Source organism: Sus scrofa, chromosome 4, assembly GCF_054392235.1.
Source record: "Sus scrofa isolate SSC_HxYL_T2T_F1_AM1 chromosome 4, Sscrofa_HxYL_maternal_Yorkshire_Landrace_v2.0, whole genome shotgun sequence".
Lineage (NCBI taxonomy): Eukaryota > Metazoa > Chordata > Mammalia > Artiodactyla > Suidae > Sus > Sus scrofa.
The window spans coordinates 89,710,556-89,734,609 of record NC_139386.1 but is presented as its reverse complement, the minus strand read 5'-3'; the positions used below and the strand labels follow the sequence as shown (position 1 = coordinate 89,734,609).

Below are 24,054 nucleotides of genomic sequence, written 5' to 3'. Positions count from 1 at the left end.
ACCCACACAGAAGTGCGTGCAGGATAAAGTGAGGTCATGTTCATAAAAGCCTGGGCCCCACGTCTGGCATGCCGTGTGCACCCAGCATAGGTGCCTGGGAGTAAAGAGGAGGCAGTCATAGAGAAATACATATATGGGAGTGCAGCTTGAATGATGCCTGCCGTGTTGACATCTTGCTTTGTTGGCCTCTCAGCCTCCATTCCCACCACTTCTGGTGACCAGACCTCATTTTTTCATTTCATTTCAGGAATCCACCCCTACACTTTCTCAGTCCCTGTGATTCAGCTGTTGCTATTCCTACCACCATCCCCATGCGCGTATCTGGAACTCAAGTGGAACCAATGAGAGGTTGTGAGCACCTGCTCCATGGTTTCTATTGGACTATAGGGAGAGAGGAACTCTCTTCTCTTTCTGCCAGGGTCATTGGTCAGCCAGGAGGCCGATGTAGAGACCCTGGTAAGTCATCTTTGGTCATGCTTCCGAGAATGGCTCCAACACAGAGAAAAGCAAATCCAAGAGATGGCACGAGGAGTTCCAAAGACACCATCCAGGTGCCTGGATCCTGCTATGCCTGAAGCTGGCCATGCCTTTAGACTTTTTTGTTTTGGGAGACAATACATTCCTTTTTCTGCTTAGTTTGAATTGAGTCTCTGCTGTTTACACTGGTCCTCTTCAGAACAGAAGCTCGAGGCTAAAAGCATCCAGCAATAAGGCAGAACCCTCCATGCCATGTTTGGAAGACACATAGCCTCTGCCTCTGATTTGCTGGCAGCTTCGGACAAGTCTCTTTTCTCTCTGGGTTCTCAGCAGTAAGGTTCTCCATAATAAGAGCAGGCCACTCTGACAAGTGACCTCTGATGCTCCAATATCCTAGGAGTCTATGATTTGAGGGGGACAAAGCATGGAGGGGATCAGAGTCCATTCCTATGTTCAGGGTCATAGAGGAGAGATTAAGAGCTGGTTTGGAATCTTGGCTATACTGCTGGCTGTGTGACCACAGACAAGTTATCAACCTCTCTGAGCCTCAGTCCCTTTATCTGTAATATGAAGATATTCAGACTCTCTAGTGAAAGGAATTCTTACACTTTTCTTCTCTTCCTCATCTCACATTTCCATCTCAGCCCAAAGTTGAAAGGCTTCTGCTTCTCTGCTGGAGACAGAAGTACTGGAAACCCCTTCAGCTTCCTTCTCTGCCTGTCACTTGCTCGTCCTCACAGAAGGGAAGGTGACTAGTCCGAGTGGCGGGAATGGGGCCAGCAGACTTTCCGCTCAGGAGAGGTGAGGAAGCACAGCCCTGATGTGCTGCCTGCTCCTGCGTATATTTTAAGTGCAGCGAGCCCCGGGCTCCCGGAACCCATGGGTTGAATGCTTGGGCAGGGCCACTCTATCCCTCCACCCATGGTGCCCCTTCTCCAGCTTCTAAACCTGGGAAGGCAATGGGGTAAATCACGCCAGCCCAGCACTGAGCACCTGGACACCTTTAATTCAGGAAGAAAGGAGTGTCATGTCTCCAGTTCAAATCTACCCTTATGAAGCAAATCCTTGGACCCTCCCATGGCTCCTGGAGGCTTCGGTCAGGTACATTTCCTACACACTTTATTTAGAAGGAGAACATGTTTCTCAAACTTTGGGACAGAGGAGATTTATCCAATAAGACTCCAGAATTGCAAACTATAAAGTGGGGGGGGGGGGGGGATGGACGGATTATGATTATAGAAAAATTAAAGGCTTTTTTTTTTCTTTTTTTTTGTCTTTTTAGGGCCACACTCACGGCACATGGAAGTTCCCAGGAGAGGGGTCGAATCAAAGCTACAGCTTCTGACCTATGCCACAGCCACAGCAACGCAGGAACTGAGCCACATCTGCGACTTACACCACAGCTCATGGCAATGCCGGATCCTTAACCCACTGAGGGAGCCCAGGGATCGAACCCACGTCCTCATGGATACTAGTCAGGTTCATTATCTCTGAGCCACGACAGAACTCCAAAATTAAAGATTCTGTTCCTGTTAATAAATTATGTTAGATATGAAGAAGGCACTTGTAACATCTATAGCACTCAAAAGTGTAACATAGAAAATATTTAATCCTGTTAATCAGTAGGTAAAAATCAAGAAACACAGTAGAAGGTGGAGAAAGGACAGATATACTAGGCACTTACCAAAAAAGAGTGACACCGGCTTCTCTGCGAGCCGGGCCTAATTTTTAATTAAGACAGACAACAAAGCAGAAACTTCGAAATAACTTTCAAATTATAATTTAGTCATCGCTTTATTCTCTGCCCAACACACAGTCATTCAACACTGAGATTTACCATCTGTATTTCAGTCCTCTTCTTGAGATTTCTTTTTTCCTGTGCCCAAGCAAAAGTGGACCCTTCCCCAGTTTTAAGAGCCTTACCTGCATCTACATGTTCACTTCAGAATGTGAGAGATGGTTATTCCAACACCTTCTTCAGCAGAAACGACTGGCAGGGGTAATAATTAGGCAAAATCCCACTGGTCACTGGAGGCTCATTAAACAAGCAGGCTCCTCCCTGTTCTTGAGTAGCTGCCGTGAAGAGCAAGCTGGTCCAAGTTTTGAACCAAAATTTCTCATAGGATCTGTGCAGGCATGATGTCTTCTGTCTGTTGCCAAGACATGAAATGCATCTTTCAGAGGAAGTTACATATAAATCTCGCTGTGATTTATTTGAGTAAAGAGATAAAAGGAAAAATTTACTGAGCCCATTGGTTTCCTATGAGAAAGAAAAATATATCGTCAATTTTGGGAATTTTAGGGGGACTTTGAGTCACTAAGAATTTTGTCACATCCCCAAGAACACTATTAATAGATAATTCATGGAAGAGGAAATCTGAAAAAATAATAAGGATGCTGAGAGGAGCTCAACTTTTCCAATAATAAGAGAAAGGCCATTCAGGGAGTTCCCATTGAGGCTCAGCAGGTTAGGACCCTGGCATAGTGTCTGCGAGGATGCGGGTTGGATCCCTGGCCTCACTCTGTGGGTTAAGGACCCAATGTTGCCACAAGCTGCCACATAAGTTGCAGAAGATGTGGCTCAGATCCCATGCTGCTGTGGCTGTGGCATAGGCTGGCAGCTGCAGCTCCAATTCTCCCTCTAGCCCTGGAACTTCCACATGCCACAGGTGTGGCCATAAAAAGAGAAAGAGAGAGAAAGACAATTCAGAGAAAAGTTTCACCTGACTGTGCAACACACTGACAAAATTACTCATGGGACCAAATGCTAGGAAGGCTGTGCAGAAAAAGGCCACTCAAGCCGTGGTGGTAACATATATCAGTGACAGTCATTTAGGGAGATGAGTATGCGGTTATTCTGCAATTGAGCAAGTCCTACTCCTGGGACACACCCCAGAGAAACTCCCAGACAGGTAAATAAGGAGACTCCAGCAAGAGTGTCTGTAATGGGAAAGAATTCCAGGCCACCGAGCATTTTACTGAACTAGAATGCAGCAATGAGAAGGAGCTGGCTAGAGTTACACAGAACCTCATGGATGGATCTCAAAACACAAAGCCGTGTAAAACAAAGAAAAATGAATCAATAGGAGATTAATAGCAAAAAAAAAAAAAATCATTCAGGTGCTTTTTTTTTTTTTTTTTTTTTTTTTTTTTTTGCTTCTTAGGGCTGCCCCTGCGGTATACGGAGGTTCCCAGGCTAGGGGTCTAATCAGAGCTACAGCTGCCAGCCTTAGCCACAGCCACAGCAATGACAGGTCTGAGCCGCGTCTGCAACCTACATACACCACAGTTCATGGCAATGCCAGATCCTTTAACCCACTGAGGGAGGCCAGGGTTCAAACCCGCAACCTCATGTTTCCTAGTCAGATCGTTTCCACTGCGCCATGATGGGAACTCCCCTTTAGGTACATTTTTTAAATGGACAAAACAATACTACATAATTCCCACAGATGTCATATGTAGATACAACAAACGGAAAGTGGATTTTTGAAAACTTACCAGAAATACATAAGAAAAGGGTGCCTTTGGGAGGATTTTGATCTTAGCAGATAAAGGGGAAAAAGAAACAACAGAGGTGCCTTGAGTGGTCTTCTTTGCCATCAGCTGAGAAAGATAAACTCGATTCAGTCCACTGGGGTTAGAAACCAGCTGTAAAGCTCTATCCTTTGATAGAACATTAAAACCATAGCAGGTGCAGGTGTTCAATGTAACAATTTTTTAATCTTGTAACAATGTAACAATGTTTTATCCTTTCTATAGAATAAGATTTTTCAGAGTTTTTTATGGAATCAGTGATAAGAGCCCCTGCTTCTTCATAAGATCATGGAATAGAATATCCATTTCTAAAGGCATTGATTCAGTGAGGTAGAAGGAAGCTTAGGGATCATCTAGTTAGAATCTTTGACTTTGCCGAGGAGGGATCTGAGGTCCTGAGGGGACAAGTGAGTGCCAAGGTCAGACAAGGAGCCTGTTGCCTGACCATAAGGGGACCTCGATCCGACTCCTAAGCCTCTGCTCTTTCCAACAGGTACCCTGACCTTCGCACTGCCTCCTCCAAGCACTTCATATTGCTCTGAAGGCCCATAACTGGCTCTGTGCATTTGGGAAGGGCTGCACTTCTACACTCTACACTGCAACCAGCTCACAGCCTTTACAGAACAGACCTGAAAACACAGTCCCATTGAAAACTCACATTCAGTTACTCTCAGAATGCAATTGTCAGTGTTGCCGTGGGAATGTCCAGTTGATACACTGAATAGTAACTGGCTTTTCACCAGCCCTGATGTGGCCTTGTCCTTGGACTTCATGTATAATACTGGTAGTTTAGCAGTTAACAGGTCTGTTCTCCCTTTACCAGAAGACAATTCCTTCCCAGCCTAGGCCGGTTCCTAAGCTTTCTCCATGAGACTGTCCATTCTTTCTCCTTTGAGATTCTTTTTCTGAGCCCATTTACTCAGAAGCTAAACCTCCATTGACTGTCTGTTTGACCTTCTGAGTCCATTTGAGGTTCATTTTTCAAACTTTTCTTTTTTTTCCATTAAAAAATATCCCCCCTTCCCGGAAGCCGCTTTCCCTGGGAAGGTGGCTGTGATGCCCCGAACGGCCAGCAGAGGGCGCCCATGCCTAACAATCTTGGCACCAAGCGTCCAGCTGGGGCTGGGCGCCTAGCAAGTATCCCGCAGCTGCGCTGACCTCGAGGATCCTGCCCTGGGGGCCTGGACCGGGGCCAGCTCAGCGTGGTCGGAGATGGCTGTGTGCTCCAGCACGGTCACGGGAGACATGTCCATGGCGGGCGGGGGAGGGGGGGGTGTGTGGGGGGGTGAAAGCTGCTCTTCCCTGACTGGGAAAGAGCTCGGTCTCTTCACAAGCTAGCAGAGGCTCCTTTCCCAGATCCGTCTTCCCTGCCTGCCTTAGGGAAAGGGGCGGGGGGAGTGTTTTCTATTCTACTCCCGGCTCAGTCCCTCCCAGGAACGCCCTAAATTAATCCTGTATAAAGGGCCCCAGCCTTTCTAGGGGGCGGGGCGGGGGGCAGGGCCGTGGAGAGAATTTTTGGTTTATTGCCCGAAGCCTTGAGATCACTTAGGCGAAGGATCCTCCAGGGCCTGAGCTCCACTGTTTTGAATTACATCAGTGGTGACAAATTAGCACTCACAGAGGGTATATTTGATTTTTTTTTTTTTTTGGAAGCAGCCAAAAAATCATTCAGAGTCAAATCTATTAAATAAGAGATGAAATATAGCTAGAGGGTATGAAAGTACAGAGCCCAGGATGCAGTGTATAGTGGGTTCTGGGTAGAAGGAGTGATGTAAATCTGGATCTGCGGGTAGTTATTGCAGTTTTTGTTATTTAATGAGTTGTTGATATAGAACCACTAGACCATTTTTCTTAGGTGGCCTTAACCAGCTCTGAAGACAAATGTAAAAGAGAACAATCCAAAAAAAATACCATTGCAGCAAAAGTCTTGAGGATTCCAAAGGTAAATGTGATTTATTTGCCCAAGTTCCACATTTTTTTTAAAGAAAACCCTTCCTTATTATTTTATATTTGCTTATTGTAGATATCAGTCTCTTAATCTGTGCATATTTCTTGGGCATCAAATATAAAGGCAGTGCTGAAGATATAGGACCAGAGGTCCTGGAGTTCAGTGGCACTTGCTCTGCCTTGGCACTGAGGGTGGCTGAGGTCCTCATATTGCCCACCAAGGGGTCCTGGGACAAGTCAAGATCTCTAGAGTCTCAGTTTCTTCATCTTTAAAATGGAGATACCAATAGCTCCCTGCTTATTTCTCCAAGGCCGGGTTAGAGTCACAGATCTTTATGTGCTTTGTTATCTCCAAAGTGCTATAGATACATCATTTCTTGGTATTCTTGTGCTTTCTACTTTCTCAGGTACAAATTCCTTGAAGGTGAAGAACATGCCTCAGTGTCTTTGGTCACTGCTTACTGTGCCCATGAAGAGTAACCCGGAAGACAGTGGGGATCTGATACCTTTTGCTAACAGTCTACCCAAGGCTGGTTTTCTGGCGCATGGCTCCTATGGGGAGGCTGCTGGGCTTGCTGTTCTACTTGCAAAGGGCTACCATCTATTGGGAATGAAGCCAAAGTTACCAATCCCATTTAAGCACATCTTATGAATGCCACCTTGTACTCTGCTCAGAGCTCTTGTGGATACACAGTTGAATCAGACATGATCTCTGCCCTCTAGGACTTTACAAGTCAATAGTACATACAAATGGCCAATAAAACAAAGCACCATATTAGATGTACACAAAATGGAGGCACAAAATAACCACAAAATCACAAATATACAGAGACCAGGACAAGCTTCCTAGGGATGTAGCATTTGAGCTGGATGAGTAGGCCTTGGATGAGTGCAGCTGGTGCAGAAGTCAGGCCAGGAAGAGAGGACAGTCTGAGCAAAGACATTGCCAGCAGGTGGTTGAAGAAAGTTTACACTGGTGGGAGGGGAGCACTGTGGGATACATAAGAAAGAAAAAGCTGGCAAGTTTTGCTTTGGGGACTAGCCTGGGGGGAGCCTTGATTGTCCTGCTAAAAAGCCTGGTCATCTCAGAAGTGAAATGGAACTGTTACAGCTGATGTTCTCAGCTGAAGGGCTCAGATGGGCCATCTGGGTGGACTCTCAGAGTGAAGTGGGCATAGCATTGCCAAGGCAACCAAAGAAGGCAGCGTCAAGGTGGTGTGTGCCCCACTCAGGGCAATAGTACTTCGAAGGCTCTGAAGTCTGTGGGATGGAGACAGGAAAGGGCTTTCTTTTTCCTCCAGCCACAGACTCCAAGCCCTGTGATATCTCCCCTCTTTGTCCATTGATGGTGCCTCAGGCAAAGCTCAGAATATCTCGTTTTGGTAGCTAAAACATCCAGTCAAATCCAAACTCCAATCTCATTAAGTTCAAAATCCCTCCCCATCAGGGACCACTGGCCCAGGGATCTGCACTGGGAGGAAGATGCAGGCAATTCTTTCCCTCTCCCTCCATCTTCCCACCTCCTTCCTCTGTTGAGTTTTCCTTCTCTCCCGCCACCAGGAAGAAAGGGAAAATTCTTAAGGATGGAGTGCTATTGAAACCAAGCAGGGCCCAGTGGGCTCTTGGGCACACAAGCCTTTCTCTGACCCCCCATTTCTTGTTTTTAGAGAATAAACTTCAGCCTCCATGACCTTCCCTGAGTTCTGAAGGGCAGGTTCAAACAGTTGCTAGTCAGGGAAGGGAGGGGATGCAGAGACCAGAGAGGAGCAATCAAGAGAGAGTAGTGCAGCTCTGGGGGCAGGGTCCCGCCTCGAGGAATATAGATAATAATATCTTTGAGCTCTTCCACAGAACTAAGCTCCCAACAAATGGAAGATGTTAACGAAGCATTCTTTATTCCGGAAAGAAGCTCACCAGACCATTGAACACCAGCTTTGAAAACAATGCGAGCTTGCCTCTACCCTGATCCTTATCTGTGGCCCTATTTTTCACTCCCCAAACTAAAAAACCACCTCCTGATCTCTCCTAAGGGAGGCATTAGCTGGCTGTGACCCTCCTTTGCCTGGCAAAGCAATAAAGCTATTTTCTCTCCTTCATCCAAAACTCTGTCTCCACATTTCTATTCCACACCAGGAGCAGAGGCAGAGTCACGCTGCCCAGTGACTAGATGTGGGCAATGCGTGCTCTGCTTGACCTCCAGTTTGAGATGATGTCAACCTCTATTTGACCCCTTGGTCACTGCCCACAGTAGTTCAACCCATGGCCTCTACTGCGGGGGTCCCCTGAAAGTGACTGGCCATTCCTTTGGGCTTGGTACATTTAAAATGTTCTAAGTACAACTTTCTTCCAGGGTTTTCCCTTGACTGAAAGAAAATACTGCATCCTGACCCAGCCAAGTGCAGGGTGGGGGGCATGCCCTGGTGCCCTCTCTCCCTGCCCCCCTTCCACACCCCAGACTGATTCCTCCTGTCTTATGAGTGCCCTAGTCAAGAGGAAGGCAACCGTCTGTATATTCGGAGGTGTCCCCAAGCTCTTCTAAGCACTTCCTACTCCACCAAGTTAGCTACATGGCTCCGCTGCTCAGCAAGCATCCAGCCAGGAGCGAGGGACAAGCCTCCCTTTATTGTAGGTACCCACATTCAGCCTCTGTGAGGGGTTCTTTTGTGTCCCCCTCATTTGGCTTGGGTATAGGGTCCCTCCTCCTTCCTGGGCCCCCTGGAGGGATGGAGTAAAGCCACAGCACCTCCCCTATGTACCCCTTATTCTTAAGAACTCTATTCTTAAATTTCAATCTTCTATGAATGTAGGCTCAAGAAGTATAGGGTAAAAGTCACAGAATCAGCTCATCTTTTTTTGTTGTTGTTGTTTATTGAAGTATAGTTTCTGCACAATATTATATGTTACAGGTATACAATATAATGATTCATAATTTTAAAGGTTATACTCCATTCATAGTTATTATAAAATATTGGCAATAGCTGTTGCACTGTATAAATACTTACAGCTTATTTTATACCCAGTAGTTTAGTCCTAATCCCCTCTGTGATGTCACTCCTCCCCACCTCCCCAGAACCACTCATATGTTCTCTGTATTGTGAGTCTGCTTCTTTTTTGTTATATTCACTAGTTTATTTTACTTTGGATCCCACATATAAGTGATTTCATAGAGTATTTGTCCTTCTTGGACTTATTTCACTTATCATGATGCCCTCTAAGACCATCCCTGTTGCTGCAAATGGCAAAATTTTTCAAGCCTTTTCCTTTTTATGTCTGAATAGTATTGTTTATATATTATCTTATGTATATTACATTATATATATATATGTATGTATATATTCCACTCCAAGGCATATATCTGAAAAAAATAAAAACATTGACTTGAAAAGATACATGCACCCAAAATGTTCATATGTATACCATATCTGTATCCATTTATCTGCTGATGGACACTTAGTTTACTTCTATATCTTGGCTATTATAAATAGTGCTGCTATGAAGATTTTGGGTGCATGTATCTTTTCGAATCAGTGTTATTATTTTTTTCAGGTCTATGTCTTGGAGTGGAATTGCTGGGTCATAGAGGAGTGCTCTTTTTAGTTTTCTGAGGGCCATCCATACTGTTTTCCACAGCAGCTGCACCAATTCATTTCCTCACCAACAGGACACGTCAGCTCATCTGCCTTAGTAAGTCTTATGTGGATGCATCTAGTAGTTCCTCTTTAGACTAGGAGCGGACCTCCTGACATCACTTTGGAGCTTTAGCCAAAATTGTACAACAATAGGAAAATTCCATTCAATTTTCTGTTCTTTTAGTGATGCTTGCAGGTACAGTCCCAATGTTACCACTGTTGACATTTGGGGCCCGAGAATTCTTTCTTGGGGCGGGCGGGGGGGTGGGGGGGGTGGGCACAGCTGCCCCCTGCAGCATAGCTGTTTAGCAGCATCCCTGGAATCTATCCAGTAGATTCCCCCCCTCCTCTTGTGACAATCTCTTCAAACATTGCTAAACCTCCCATCCCCCAAGGGAGAGGGAGGAGGGATTCCTAGCAAAATTGCCCTCTGGTGAGAAACACTGCCTAACATACAAAAGAAGCCATTGTATCAGTGGATGTAGAGATTATCACACTAAGTGAAGTAAAATCAGAGAAAGACAATATCATATGAGATCACTAATATGTGGAATCTAATTTAAAATGATATAAAAAACTTACAAAACAGAAACAGACTCAAAGATTTTGAAACCCAACTTCTGGTTACCAAATGGGAAATTTGGGGGAGGCAGAGTGATGAATTAGGAGGTTGGGACTGACATATATATACTACTATATGCGTAATAAGTAGGTAACCAGGACCTACTGTTTAGCACAGGGAAATCGACTCAGTTCTGTTTAATAACTTATATGGGAAAAGAATTTGAAAACGAGTGGATATACGTCTACATATAATTGATTTACTTTGCTATACATCTGAAACACAACTTTGTTAAGTCAACTACATGCCAATAAAACTTTTTAAAAATAAAATAAAAATTTTTTAAAAAGAAGTCATTGCAAGTCTGTCATCAAATATCATTTGGTTGGTTTCACTGAGTGATATGAACAGGAGTGGCCAAGGCCAAGGAATGTTTGCTGTGCAAAGGATGTCTTTTTTTTAACAATCCCTAATAGTGTGCAAAGTGCTGTCATAACATTATCTCACTCATTTCCATGACAACAATCTGAGGAAGGTAGGGGACCATGTTTCACTGAGGAAGGATGAACACGGGGGAGGAGGCTAATGTGTGGGGAGCTATCAGGTTGAAGAATAAAGGTGTGGAGGAAAGAAGTGGGGAGGGAACTTTTCCATGGGGTCTGGGGCTTTCTTTTCAGAGCAGGAATCCTGTAGAAAATATTTGGATCAATAATAACAAATCTGTTAATTAATTGAGAGGTAAAGCAACTTCCCCCCAAACACAAGACCACCTGCTGGTGGGTCCAGGAGCCAGGCCGTGGTTGGCTGTTTTCAGAATCCATACTCTTCACCCTGAAGCCTTGGGTCCAGCTCTCTGAGAAGCCTTGGGAACACAGGCCTGAAGCCCCAATTTTGTTATCCGTGCAAGTCAGCCTGGGAAGTATGGGGCCAAGAGACTCAGGAAACATTAATCAGCCTTGTTTGGACAATCTGTTCTTCCCATGAGCTGACTCCTGTCAATGACCTGAGCTGAATGAGGAAAGTCTCGCTCTTCAGAGATGTGGGTTCTGGAAGCTTCTTGTGGCTACAGTGAATTCAAGCCTTAAGAAAGATTGAACATCCACTTAGTTGCTCCTCCTGGGGTATGAGGGGGCCAGCTCAGGAAGGGGTAGCCTTAGGGACCCTGAATGTCACGAGACCAGCCCAGAAAGACACCAGCTTCTGTCAAGCTCAGTGGATGTTCTACTCCCTGCTGCGCCTTCATCAGCCTGAATTTTGTTCCAAGCAGGAGCTAGGGTTCGGTGAGGAAGGGATTGAAGACTGGAATGGAGGAGTTCTCGTTGTGGCTCAGTGGTAATGAACCTGACTAGTATCCATGAGGATGCAGGTTCGATCCCTGGCCCTGCTCAGTGGGTTAAGGATCTGGCATTGCCATGAGCTATGGTGTAGGTCAAAGATGTGGCTCGGATCCCGAGTTGCTGTGCCTGTGGCGTAGACAGGCAGCTGCAGCTCCGATTTGACCCCTAGCCTGGGAACTTCCTTACGCCACAGATGTGGCCCTTAAAAAAAAAAAAAAATTTGTAATGGAACTTGGGTCACCACAAACGAGGCAAGGTGAGTTTCCTGGAAGCCCCATGTTACCTGAAAGGCAGCTGAATGTGTCCAGTGAGCTATGTTGTTGGAGGGAAGAGGTCAGGGAGCCCACAATGAAATTTTAGTTTCCTCCCACCCCGATCATTTTCATCATGGCTCACAAATAAATAGATAAAAAAGAAATTAATAATTAATATTTTAATTCTGTTGTGTAATGTCCAAGGCTAAGGAAAACGTCTTTCCCAGGAATAAAGTGATTTTTATTTCTCCAAAGCTGTATGATCCCTGATGGATGGATCTGGACTGGGGAGTTAGCTCTGAGTTTTTCTGAGGTAAGGTGCTGGGGAATGCGGCAAACGCCATCCACAAGGCCCTTTGGGGACTTCTTTCCAGTCATGTGGAACCTAATTCAACAACACACATTTAATATGTGCCTAATGCATGCCGGGACCCAGGTCAGGTTCTGGTGGTACAAAGAAGGTAAGCAGGACTGCCATGTGCAGCTGTTCAGGTTGTACTCTCTACAACCCTCAGGGGCACCATATGAATCACAGCTTAGAAGTCTGTATCCATTAAGCCCTGTTCTTGCAGATGACAGAAAGGTGACTTGAAGAAGATGGGCTGTAGGCTGGCTGTGGTGTCAGATAGTTTCCACCCTCAAGGAGCTCACTGTCCAGCAGACAGTAGGGCTCAAAGCTAGAAGAGGTTTTCTCGTTTCCTTTTTAATTTTATTTTATTTTATGGCCACACGTGCAGCATATGAAAGTTCTCTGGCTAAGGGCCAAATTGGAGCTATTGCTGCTGGCCCATGCCACAGCCATAGCAACACCAGATCCAAGCTGCATCTATAACCCAAGCTACAGCCTGCAGCAATGCCAGATCCTTAACCCACTGAGGCCAGGGATTGAACCTGCATCCTCACCAAGACAACACGAGGTGCTTAACCCACTGAACCACGGCAGGAACTCCTCTCTTTCTATTTTAAGCACAGGTTTCGCAGAGTTACATAATGATGATAAACAAACTTGGCGCACTCTGGTCTTTTTGCTGCTGGTGCTAGCTAAAGACAGAAAATCCTTTCCTTTGCCAGCACCTCCCACCAACTCCCAGGATCCAAAAATCTCCCCCCATCAAGAGAACATCTCCTCTTGGCCTTATACTCCATTACCCCCCAATCAGACAAGGCTCTTAGTACTCATTATTCTAGGGAGGAAAAAAGCAAAAGGCAGACGAAAACCAAAAAACCAAACTGACTCTGAAAGACAAGGTTTCTTCCTCATTTCTCCAAGGGAGACCCTGGGGCAAAGCAGGCTGTGCCCAGCTTAGACTTGGGGTACCTAACTGTGTGATTGTTTCAGGACCCCAGCCTCATTCCCCACCTTGAACCCCTGAGACCTTTCCTCCCACATCTGATATAACTGTCCTGCAGCACAATAACTCACCCCACGGTCCAAGCAGTGCCAATATTACATATATATTACTTTTATTCGTTCACTGGCTTTCCAAGGCAAATGAAAAAATAATTTAAACCAATTATATGTACAGAGGCTTGGTTAGTTTTCCCAAGAACTTCCAGAAAGATTCCCCAGTCCCTTAGATAGCAAAGAAGGTCACCTTTGACATCTATACAAAACTCCACCTATAAAAAGTCGTGTATGTAGAAAGATTTCTTTATTATAAGCATCACGTTTGGGGAATGGGAAGGGGTCAGGGTGGGAGGTGGAGGAACGTGTGCAGGATGGGGGTCCACACACACCTGCCCAGGCTGGTCCTCTGTGGGGAGGCTGTGGCTGGTGGGGCTCAGGTGATCTGCAGCGGGGTCTCCAACATCTCCATGAGGAAGGTGTCAATGGGCGTGTCCCCGATGAGCTTGAAGAAGAAAAGGTGCTCCAGGCACTTCAAGCCGATGGAGCGCAGGGCTGGGAGGCGCAGCAGCAGCTTGGCAAACCTGCAGGGAAGCAGGAGACATTAGGAAGGGGAGCGGGGTGGCATGCACGAGGCAGCTGCCTGCAGGATCCTTTGGTCTTCTTGATCAATCTCTGATTAGAAGAAAGAGCCTCAAAGCGGAAACTAAGACAGCTGGAACATCTCTAATCCTGGGAAGCTTCAGAAATAGGCTAGAGGTCTTTTTCAGTTTCCTAAAGGTAGAAGGTGGGTGCTGCGAGCTCTTGGGAAGCTCTTGAATTCTGCGGCCGTGTCCCGGAATTGCCCTCTGCACTTCCATTCGTGGTCGGTGAGAGGAAGCCTGCTTATGTTGACTTGCATCTCCCACCCTAACCAGCTGGTGTTCCTTTCATGCCCTGTGCCCAAGGGCTCCTGGGCAGATGTGCTGAAGCCCTTAGAATAGAGCACACTGCACAGCAGATGTGAAGACTCCACAGATGTATCCACTGGATGAAGGTCTTCATGCACCATGCCCCAGGCACTGCAGGAGGTTCTGGGGTCCAGGACCAGCCCCTGATTTTGAACCAGCAGTTCTCATCTCCTTGCCTTCTTGCCAGACCATGCTTTCCTCACACCACAGACACTTTTTTTTTTTTTTTTTTTTTGCTTTTTTAAGGCCACACCTGCAGCATATGGAAGTTCCCAGGCTAGGGGTCGAATCAGAGCTACTGCTGCCGGCAACAGCCACAGCCGGAGCAACACAGGATCCAAGCTGCATCTGCGAGCTACACCACAGCTCAGGACAACGCCAGTTCTTTAACCCACTGAGCAAGGCCAGGGATCAAACCTGCAACCTCATAGTTACTAGTCGGATTCATTACTGCTGAACACCAACAGGAACTCCACAGGAACCACACTTGTTTTAAGCAATGAGACCTCACTGTGTCTCAGTTACCACATTTCTGTGGCCAGTTTATAAGCATTTTGTACATCAGCTTCTTAGTCTGTGCTTACCTTCATTTTTAAATTCTATTTATTTAGTTTTTTGCCTGAGAAGTGTGACTTTATTTTTTTTTAAATTTTATTGAAATAGAGTTGATTTACAATCTTATGTTAGTTTCAGGTGTACAGTGAAGTGATTCGGTTATACATACATATGTGCATTTATACATATTCATTTTTAGATTCTTTTCCGTTATAGTTTATTACACGATGTTAAGTAGAGTTCTCTGTGCTGTACAGTAGGACCTTGTTTACCTCTTTTATATGTAGTAGTGTGTATTCGTTAATCACAACCTCCTAATTTATCCCTCCTCCTCCTTTCCCCTTTGGTAACCATAAGTTTGTTTTCTATGTCTGACGATCTATTTCTGTTTTGTAAATAAGTTCATTTGTATGCTTCTTTTTAGATTCCACATGTTAAGTGATAGCATATAATATTTGTCTTTCTCTGTCTGACTTACTTTACTTAATAGGATACTCTCTAGCCACTATGGCGAACAGTATGGAGGTTCCTTAAAAAAAAAAAAAAAGAAAGAAAGAAAAGAAAATCGAACCACCATATGATCTATTCCTGGGCATATGTCTGAAGAAAACTCTACTCTGAAAAGACATATACACCCCAGTGTTCACGGAAGCTCTATTTATAATAGCCAAGACATGGAAACAACCTAAATGTCCATTGACAGCTGAACGGATAAAGATGTGGTACATGTACGCAATGGAATACTACTCAACCATAAAAAATGAAATAACACTATTTGCAGCAGCATGGATGTTCTTACCTTTAAATTATAGCAGTCTCCATTCCTGAGGTGCCCACAATCTGGTTGGGAAGATAATACCAACACACGAGTGCATGCACACACACTCACACATGCCTCCCACACCTGTGTACCCACAAGCCTCACCACTCTCACATATACACACACATGCACACAGTTCATTCACACGCTTATCCACCCTCACACATGAGCTTGCACATGTTCACACATGTATGTTTTACACACACATTCTCCTCTATTCTCTCCCGCTCTCTCTCTCTCTGTTTTTTTTTTTTTTTTTTTTTTTTTTTTTTTTTAGGGCTGAACCTGCAGCATATGGAAGTTTCCAGGCCAGAGGTCGAATTGGAGCTGCAGCTGCTGGCCTACACCACTGCCACAGCAATGCAGGATCTGAGCCGTGTCTGTGACCTACATCACAGCTCACAACAAGGCTGGATCCTTAACCCCTGAGTGAAGCCAGAGATCAAACCTGAATCCTCGTGGATACTAGTCAGGTTCATTACTGCTGAGTCACTCCCCTCCTCCATTCTCGCCTGCCCTCCCACACTCTCACATACATGCATGTGTATACACACTCACACACACTCTTCTATAACTAAGGACCTTAGTTTAGCTGTGAGACTCACCAAAGGGAGAGAGACTCGTGTGTGAAGGAATCAGCTTCATACCTACACTCAGGCACCTCGATCTGCCACATTTCCAACCTGTTTCTGTGATTCTTCTTCTCTCAAAATCCTTTTTGCCAATGAAGATCATTTTTAATGTTATTCATGATAATGACTGGAAATCAAACAACTGTACTCACAACTTCCAATAAGAAGTACAAAAGCCGAAATCCTGCTAGTTACTAAGGCCTTAAACCAGCAACTCCCCGTGGGGCTGGATCTTCATTGGATGTCATGACATTATTTCATGCAAAGTTTTCAGATTGGACTATTAATACCCCTTGAGAATGGGTATAGGTCTATATTCACACTGCACCAAGGTTTAAAGAAATGTGACAAAAAGAAAGAAAGAATGAAAGAAAGAAAGAAAGAAAGAAAGAAAGAAAGAAAGAAAGAAAGAAAGGAAAGAAAGAAAGAAAGAAAGAAAGAAAGAAAGAAAGAAAGAAAGAAAGAAAGAAAGGAAGAAAGAAAGAGGCACCACCTAAAAAGGTAAGAATTACTTCCTTACGTGGAAAAATTAAAGGTCTATACCAAAGCCAACACAAACCTTCAAAAATGTTGATGTAAGCCTCTGAGTGCATCTGAATAGTATCACTGTGCAGGGAAGAGGCTGTTAGATAAAGAATCAGGAGACTGAACTCCTAATCGTGACTCTGCTGTGAGAGTTTTATAGACTTAGGCAAAGGAAATGGCTTCTCTGTAAAGTGAGAAGTTTGGCTGAGATGAGCTCCAAGGGTGAATTTTTTTCACTCCAGAAAGGCCAAAGTTTTACAACGTGTAAAAAGCTAACCATGCTCTAACACCACTCTTTGCTGGCCTTCCCGGGTTTAGAAGCTGAGGTCAGGACTATAAACATACCCAGTAATAGTCAGAGCTGCTACATTCCTCATTCACAGGGTTGGCAGCGAGGGGGACTCGAAGCCTGTGAAAGCACCTGTTCTGCCCGCCCCTCGGCCGAGAGAGAAGGTTGCCGCAAGCTCTGCCCCCTCCTGGGTTTGATCTCTGCTTTTTTGACTGGAGGAAGCAGCACTCACTCACCCCGGAGGTGCACTTCTGAAAAGTCTCCACGGAGGGGCAGCCCTTCACCACTGAGAAAATGGCCTTGGCGGGCCCTTTGTGCCTGCAACTCCTTTAACCACTTTCTGCAAACCAGAGATGACCACCTTCGGCACACTTGCCTGCCTGGTTGAGCCAGGTGACATCCCTGAGGGACCTGCTCAACCTCAGGGTGGTCACCCTCTGTCCAGGCTGTACTGGACACACCTAGGAGTCATGCAGAGGCCAGTCTCTGCAGCCCTCCCTGAACTTCCAGGCTCTGCCTGAGGCCAGGCAACCAGTATTGGCATCTCTCCCTAATGCCTGGAGGCAGCCCAGACCCCTGGCAGCCGCCTTCCTGGGAAAACAGACAAGTTCCACAGTCTTTAAAGTGATATTCATTAGAAACAATCTAAATGTCAACCACGGGGCAATGACTAAATGCATTAGGATACCTCCACCCTGTGAAATACTACGCGATCTTTGAAAACAAGCATTTTATACTTTTCAACATCTGATAAAATGCCTAAAATAGCTAACAGAGGGAAAAAATACACCAACCTGTATGGCTTCATATCTATAAATACATATTTAAATACATATTTCTATGTACTTAAAGGTACTATAAAGAAATATACCTCCAAAATTTACAATCAATTTTTATTACTCATTTTATTTTTTAAAAAATATTTTCCTTATTTCCTGCCAAAGCATGCTTGGCTTTTACAATGAGAAAAAAAAAAAGAGAGAGTTTTGTTTCTTTAAGAGATAAACAGCAGTACCTAGAGCCAGTTTCAGGAAAAAGATGAGTATGAGCCTTCTTAGCCCTAATGCCTGGCACACAGTATGTGCACACACAAAGAACAGGTGTAAATTATCCTTACAGCTGGGAGGCTCGGTGGATATCATCCAGCACAGGGCTTGGGGTCAGCTCCCATTGGCCAGAGGCTGAGCTGATGCTGGCAGCCTGGCCCTGCAGGTTAGGTAAAGCTCTCTCAATCCCTCCCACTACAGCTGGAGGAGAGACTGCTGGTGTCCACCAAAACCCATTCTCCCCTTCTTCCTTGGCATCCAGCAGCATACATTCTCCAGTCTCCTTTGCAGCTGGCTGGCTGGTCCACGTGACCAAGTCTTAGCCAATGGAGGAGACTCAAGGGAGGGGGCCCTTTCCAGATCTAGGTGCTGCCCATATAATCTCACCTCCATGCCCCCGGCTTCCCTTCCATCATCAGGATGCAAAACACAATGTGGCTTGGGACATGGTGGAGCCACAAGAAGGAAGGAGCCTGGTCCCTGAGTGATGGTGTGGAAGAGAGTCACTGCTCTAGATTGATGACCCAGGACTGATTTGTGAGAACGAAAGAAACCTGTGGTGTGTTAACTACTGACACTGGGAAGCTGTTGTCACAACTTCCTCTCCCTACCACACAAGGCCTGAACATTTATCGTACCAAGGGGCTGAACCCCATTCACTCAGATGTAGTCATTGCCTCTGATAAAAAACAGAGCTTCTGGCCAATGGATAGATAGCGGCTTATGGTCCAGGAAAAATGGGCTAGTGGAAATTAGACTTCATGGAGGGATAAAAATCATCAATGAGAATAGGGAGCATATATAATTCTAAAAACAAACGGTAGTTCTGTTTTTAGTTTTCTGAGGAACAATCCCACTCTTGGGCATCTATCCAGAGAAAACCACAACTCACAAAGACACATGTACTCCAATGTTCATTTCAGCACTATTTGCAATAGCCAAGACATGGAAACAACCTAAATGTCCAACGACAGAGGAGTGGATCAAGAAGATGTGGAACATATACACAATGGAATATTACTCAGCCATTAAAATAAACGAAATACCAGCATTTTTTGCAACATGGATGGACCTAGAAACTATCATCTAAGTGAAGTCAGCCATACAATGAGACACCAACATCAAATGCTTTCACTGACATGTGGAATCTGAAAAAAGGACAGACTGAACTTCTTTGCAGAACAGATGCCAACTCACAGACATTGAAAAACTTATGGTCTCTGGAGGAGACAGTTTGAGGGGTGGGGGGATGTGCTTGGGTTATGGGATGGAAATCCTGTGAAATCAGATTGTTATGATCATTATACAACTACAGATGTGATAAATTCATTTGAGTAATAAAAAAGACACACACACACAAAAATAAAAAAAATAAAAACAAACTAATGCCTTTAAAGCAGTTTTTTTTTTTGCAAGTTTCATATCAGTTTTCTGTGAAATTTAAGGATCATATTCTCTCTTTCTCTTTTTTTTTTTTTTTTTTTTAGGGCCACACCCATGGCATATGGAAGTTCCCAGGCTAGGGGTCAAATCGGAGCTGCAACTGCTGCCCTATTCCATAGCCACAGCAAGTGGGATCCACGCTACATCTGAGACCTACACCACAGCTCACAGCAATGCTGGGTCCTTAACCCACTGATGGAGGCCAGGGATTGAACCCAAGTCCTCATGGGTTCTAGCTGGGTTTGTTATTGCTGGGCCACAATGGGAACTCCCATATTCTCTCTTTTTAACTAGCATTAGTAGAAAATGAAAGCTTTTATTTAGCCCTGCTTTGGGGAAAACATTTGAGGGTTGCTTTTTTTTTTTTTTATATTGACTGAGGAAAACTGGTAGATGGCCTCAGACATCCTCTGACCAATGTCTTCTTTTTCAGATAAGGAGCCCAGACCTAGCACTTTGCCAGAGGCTCTGCAGATGGCACCCTCAGGGCCAGTGGTCACTTCTTCCGGTGACCAAAGCCTGTATTTCTATTGCAGGAGGGCTTGCATGGGGACAAAGCAGAAAGCAATGCAGTCACACTAAAAAAGTACAAGCTCTTTGAGATCTAGTAAGCTTGGATTCACATCTCAATCCGTGTACCAGCTCTGTGACTCTGGGCAAGCTCCTTACCTTTTCTGAGCTTTGGCGCCTCTTCAAAAACTAGGGATAAGGATTCCCACAGTCATTTGGTCATTTGCATGTTCACTCCACATTTAAAGACGAATACTATTTGTTTTTGATTTGGGTTTTTTTTTTTTTTTTCTTTTTTCTTTTTAGGAATACATGTGCTGCATACAGAAGTTCCCAGGCTAGGGGTCGAATTGGAGCTACAGCTGCTAACCTACACTACAACTCATAGCAACACCAGATCCTTAGCCGACTGGGCAAGGCCAGGGATCAAATCTGCATCCTCATGGTTACTAGTCGGGTCCATGGTAACGAACCACAACAGGAACTCCCGTGATGAATACTATTTGTTAATTGCAGGTGCCAGAGTGGTGAACTGTAGGTGAGCCAGAGAGACAAGACCTCTAGTTTCACAAAGCCAACTGTTTGAGTAGCTTTGAACTTGTTGTGAAGATTAAATGACATCTGAAAAAACCTAGGCCACATCTGCCTAGTCACCATTCATTCAGGCAAATCAGACCCGCTACTGCTGTTGCTCCTATTATTCCCAGCATTTCCTCACCTGCCCGGTTGTTCTGGATACTTCTGCTTGGTGTAGGCCTCGAGGGTGGCATAAACCTTCTCTCGCAGAGTCTCTACCTCTGAGGGGTTGGACAGACCCTTGGCATCTGAAAAAAAATGGTTGATTTAACCTCTGGTTACACACATCCACTGGACACCCCTCTACAAAGCCGGGACACCTCCCACAGTGGATGAGAGCCATTGCGAAATATATGTGCCCCCAGCCCTCCTATCTGCGTCCAATCCACCCAATACACTCTTGGAGCAAAGGTACCCAAGGCTGACTCTGAGGAAGAGAGTTTTTTTTTATCCAGGCCATTCTAGAAATAGTACCTTCACATGTGTGAGTGCTGACTAAGTGCTAGGCATGGGCTGAGTGAAGAGATGGGGTACAAAAACCAGACAGAGCCACATCCTGCAATAGGTAATTGACTACCTAATTCAGGAGGTGAAGCGTGTCAATCACTAGGTAATTCTGTGTAGTTATCTTTCCTGACCCATAGCAGTACGTGATAAACCTAATCACTTCCTCCTTCTTGAAAGGCTTTTCTTCCCCAGGCCCCCAGGACACCACTCTCTGGTTCTTCCCTGTTTCAGGCTTCTTTGCTGGCTCTTACTTTTCTCCCAAACCTCTAAAGGTCCCTGTGTCTCAGGGCCCAGCCCTCAGACCCCTTCTCTGCTCTCCTGCTACATATGCCCCGGATGAGCTCACGCCATCTCAGAGCCTTGCATGCCAGGCGCAGGGTGACAGCTCTCAAACATTTATCTCTGGTCCTGCTTCTCCTCTGAACTCCAGACTCACATAAACAGTTGCTTCCTGGACAGTCACCCTTGGCCAGGAAGAGTGACTACTCTCCATCTCAGATTCAAATGTCCAAAGACAAAAATCCTGGTTCCTATCCACCTACCCTTAGAGTCCCCTGTCAGTAAATGAACACTTTGTTTTTCCAATTGTTCAGGAAAACAAAACTAAAACTTCTAGGAATTATTTTTATTGCCTCTCTTTCACATCCTCTATGTAATCCATCAGCAAATCCCATTGGCTCTGCTGCCTAAAAAACAGATGCAGAGCCTGACCACTTTTTACCACCTCCTTCGCTACCATCTGGGGCCTTTGGCATCTCCTGTCTCCCCCACTTGCCCCCAAACATGCATACACCGCGCCCATTTGATGCACTTTTCAAGATGGCTCTAGGAGCAGAGGCCATGAAGAGTTGACCCTCTGTCCTCCCAAGGACAGGCTTCCTGGCTGTGTTTTCTCTGTATTGGCTGCATTAGAAGATCAGAAAACATCAGAGAATGGGTGGGGGTGGCTGACTGTGGAGAGGGCTGAGCACCACGTAGTCACCTGGGTTAAATAGCACGATGGCTCGCAGGCACCCCAGCTCCGACTTATCCATCTGCATGTCTTTCATTTTGGAGACCAGCTCAGTCAGGACTCTGCTCATGGGAAACAATGGCAGGTGATGAAAAAATCATCAGTACCAGGCCCAGGGCTGATAAAATGAATACAACCACTATTTTCTATGTAACACCCCCCCGCCCCGCCGCCTCCTTTCCAGACGATGCACAAGGTACTGGGGCACAGGGATGAATAAGATGCAGTCCCTCATCTCAAGGAGTTTAACTGAAGAAACAGACATAGAAACATACAAATCAGCAACACAAACCAATAACTGCCCTGATCAGAGGCCAAGGGAGCAACCAAGGGAGAGGCAGTGAACTTGGAAGGGGGCTAGTAAGGCAGCCTAGAGGGTTTAGAAATTGGTAGAAATGCACCAGGTGAAGCAGGGCAAGGGCACGGCATGTCTGGAAGAACACGGCAGAGGATGGCAGGGACAGGGGAGAAATCTCCAGGATCATCAAGAGGGTAGAGTCAACTGCAGACCATGTTGGTCTCTGTGTGGAACGAGTTGTGGGAAAAGGCAGGGAAGGAGCAGAGACATCCTAGGAAAACAAGCACAGAGCCCTGGAAGACCATTTATGATGGTGTTGGAAAGGGACCATGGGGCCCTGGCACTGGACAGAAAGACAATTTTCAACCTTCCCCTTCCCAGTTCTCCATCCTGCTACCCTACATCATTCATCTCTATTCATTTCATTCATCTCTTTAAATCACTGTGCTTGATTTGCCTTTTGCATATATAAGGCTACCCCGGAGTCCCAGACTGAGGCCATCGCTGCCTGACTGAGCTGGGTCTGCTCCTGCCACAGGCCTCCCCCAGAGATCCTGGTGCTGAGTCGAGCCAAAACCTCGGCTCATCTTCTCAGACTCCTAAAGTCAGATCCTAAATCCTCATTCCCACCCGGACCCCCTTGGCTAAGCAGCTCCAAACTCCCCACCTTCACCTTCCTGGATAATGTCAACCGTCCAGTCTCTTCCTTGGAAACCCACAGGGATAACGGGTTCTTTCCTCTGCCAGCCTCTGACTGACTCCATCCCCTTCGATCAACATTTCCTTTAATCCCATTCTCATTCCCCAGGTTTCTGTCTTCATGTGCTTCATGGGCTCTGCTTCCATCTAGGTACAGCTACTTAAGGTGTCCATCCTACATCCCAGCACTGCTCACAGGTATGCACATACACACACACAGACACACAGACACACAGACACACAGACACACACACACACACACACGAACACTGGCAGCAGAAGAGAGCCACCTGTCAAAGATGGAGCCAACCCCAGCACTGTGGGCACTGCTCCGGTGGACGTGTAAACCCGTGGCCAGGAGGATGCCGTCCTGCACAGAAACCGATCGGTGGGAAAAGGAGGCGATCAGCAATTCATTCCACCCTGCAAGGATAAGAAGGAGGCCTTGAGGGAACCCTGACCACACTCTTGCTTCATTGATAAGCATCCAAGGCATGTATTATTACCCTTTGGAAGAAAAGCAGAATCAGAAATGTAGGGAGGGAGTTCCCTTTGTGGCTCAGTGGTTAACGAACCCGACTAGCATCCATGAGGATGAGGGTTCCAATCCCTGGCCTCCCTCAGTGGCTTAAGGATCTGGTGTTACCATGAGCGGTGGTGTAGGTCGCAGACACGGCTTGGATCCTGCATTGCCGTGGCTGTAGTGTAGGCTAGCAGCTGTAGATCCAATTCTACCCCTAGCCTGGGAACCTCCATATGCTGTGGATTCAGCCCTAAAAAACAAAAAAGAAAAACCACCTAGGGAGGTCAGGACCTTGCGCCAGACAACATCACTAATTAATGCAGAGACAGAGGATAAGACTGGGTCCCCCGACTTGTGGCTGTATGCATCCCCATTCTCCCCAGCGCAGCCCAGAATGGGAGCTTGAGGACAGGATTCCTTTTCTCCCCAACCTGTCAGCAAATATGGATTGAACACCTGACAGGTAATAGTCACTATGTTAGCGGTCATGGTGGATAAAGCAAGCACACCCTGCAGTCTCTGCCCCCAGGATCTGACAGCTTAGTTTTGTTTCTTTGGCATCGTCTAGTAGCACCCTGGCCGGT

At 45.8% G+C, this 24,054-nt stretch overlaps 1 protein-coding gene across 3 annotated transcripts in view; it reads right to left on the bottom strand.

The window, feature by feature from the left end:
• Positions 1-13,203: 13,203 nt before the first annotated feature.
• RXRG (retinoid X receptor gamma) overlaps positions 13,204-24,054 on the bottom strand; it is a 124,823-nt gene continuing 113,972 nt past the window's right edge. For 2 of the 3 annotated variants that reach the window (XM_013988076.3, XM_005655370.4), the window contains 4 exons: positions 23,238-23,370; positions 21,921-22,012; positions 20,574-20,679; positions 13,376-13,669 (listed from right to left, as the gene is read on the bottom strand). In XM_013988076.3, the coding sequence (XP_013843530.1) occupies positions 13,522-13,669; positions 20,574-20,679; positions 21,921-22,012; positions 23,238-23,370 (479 nt within the window). In that variant the 3' untranslated portion in view covers positions 13,376-13,521. 3 annotated transcript variants of the gene reach the window in all.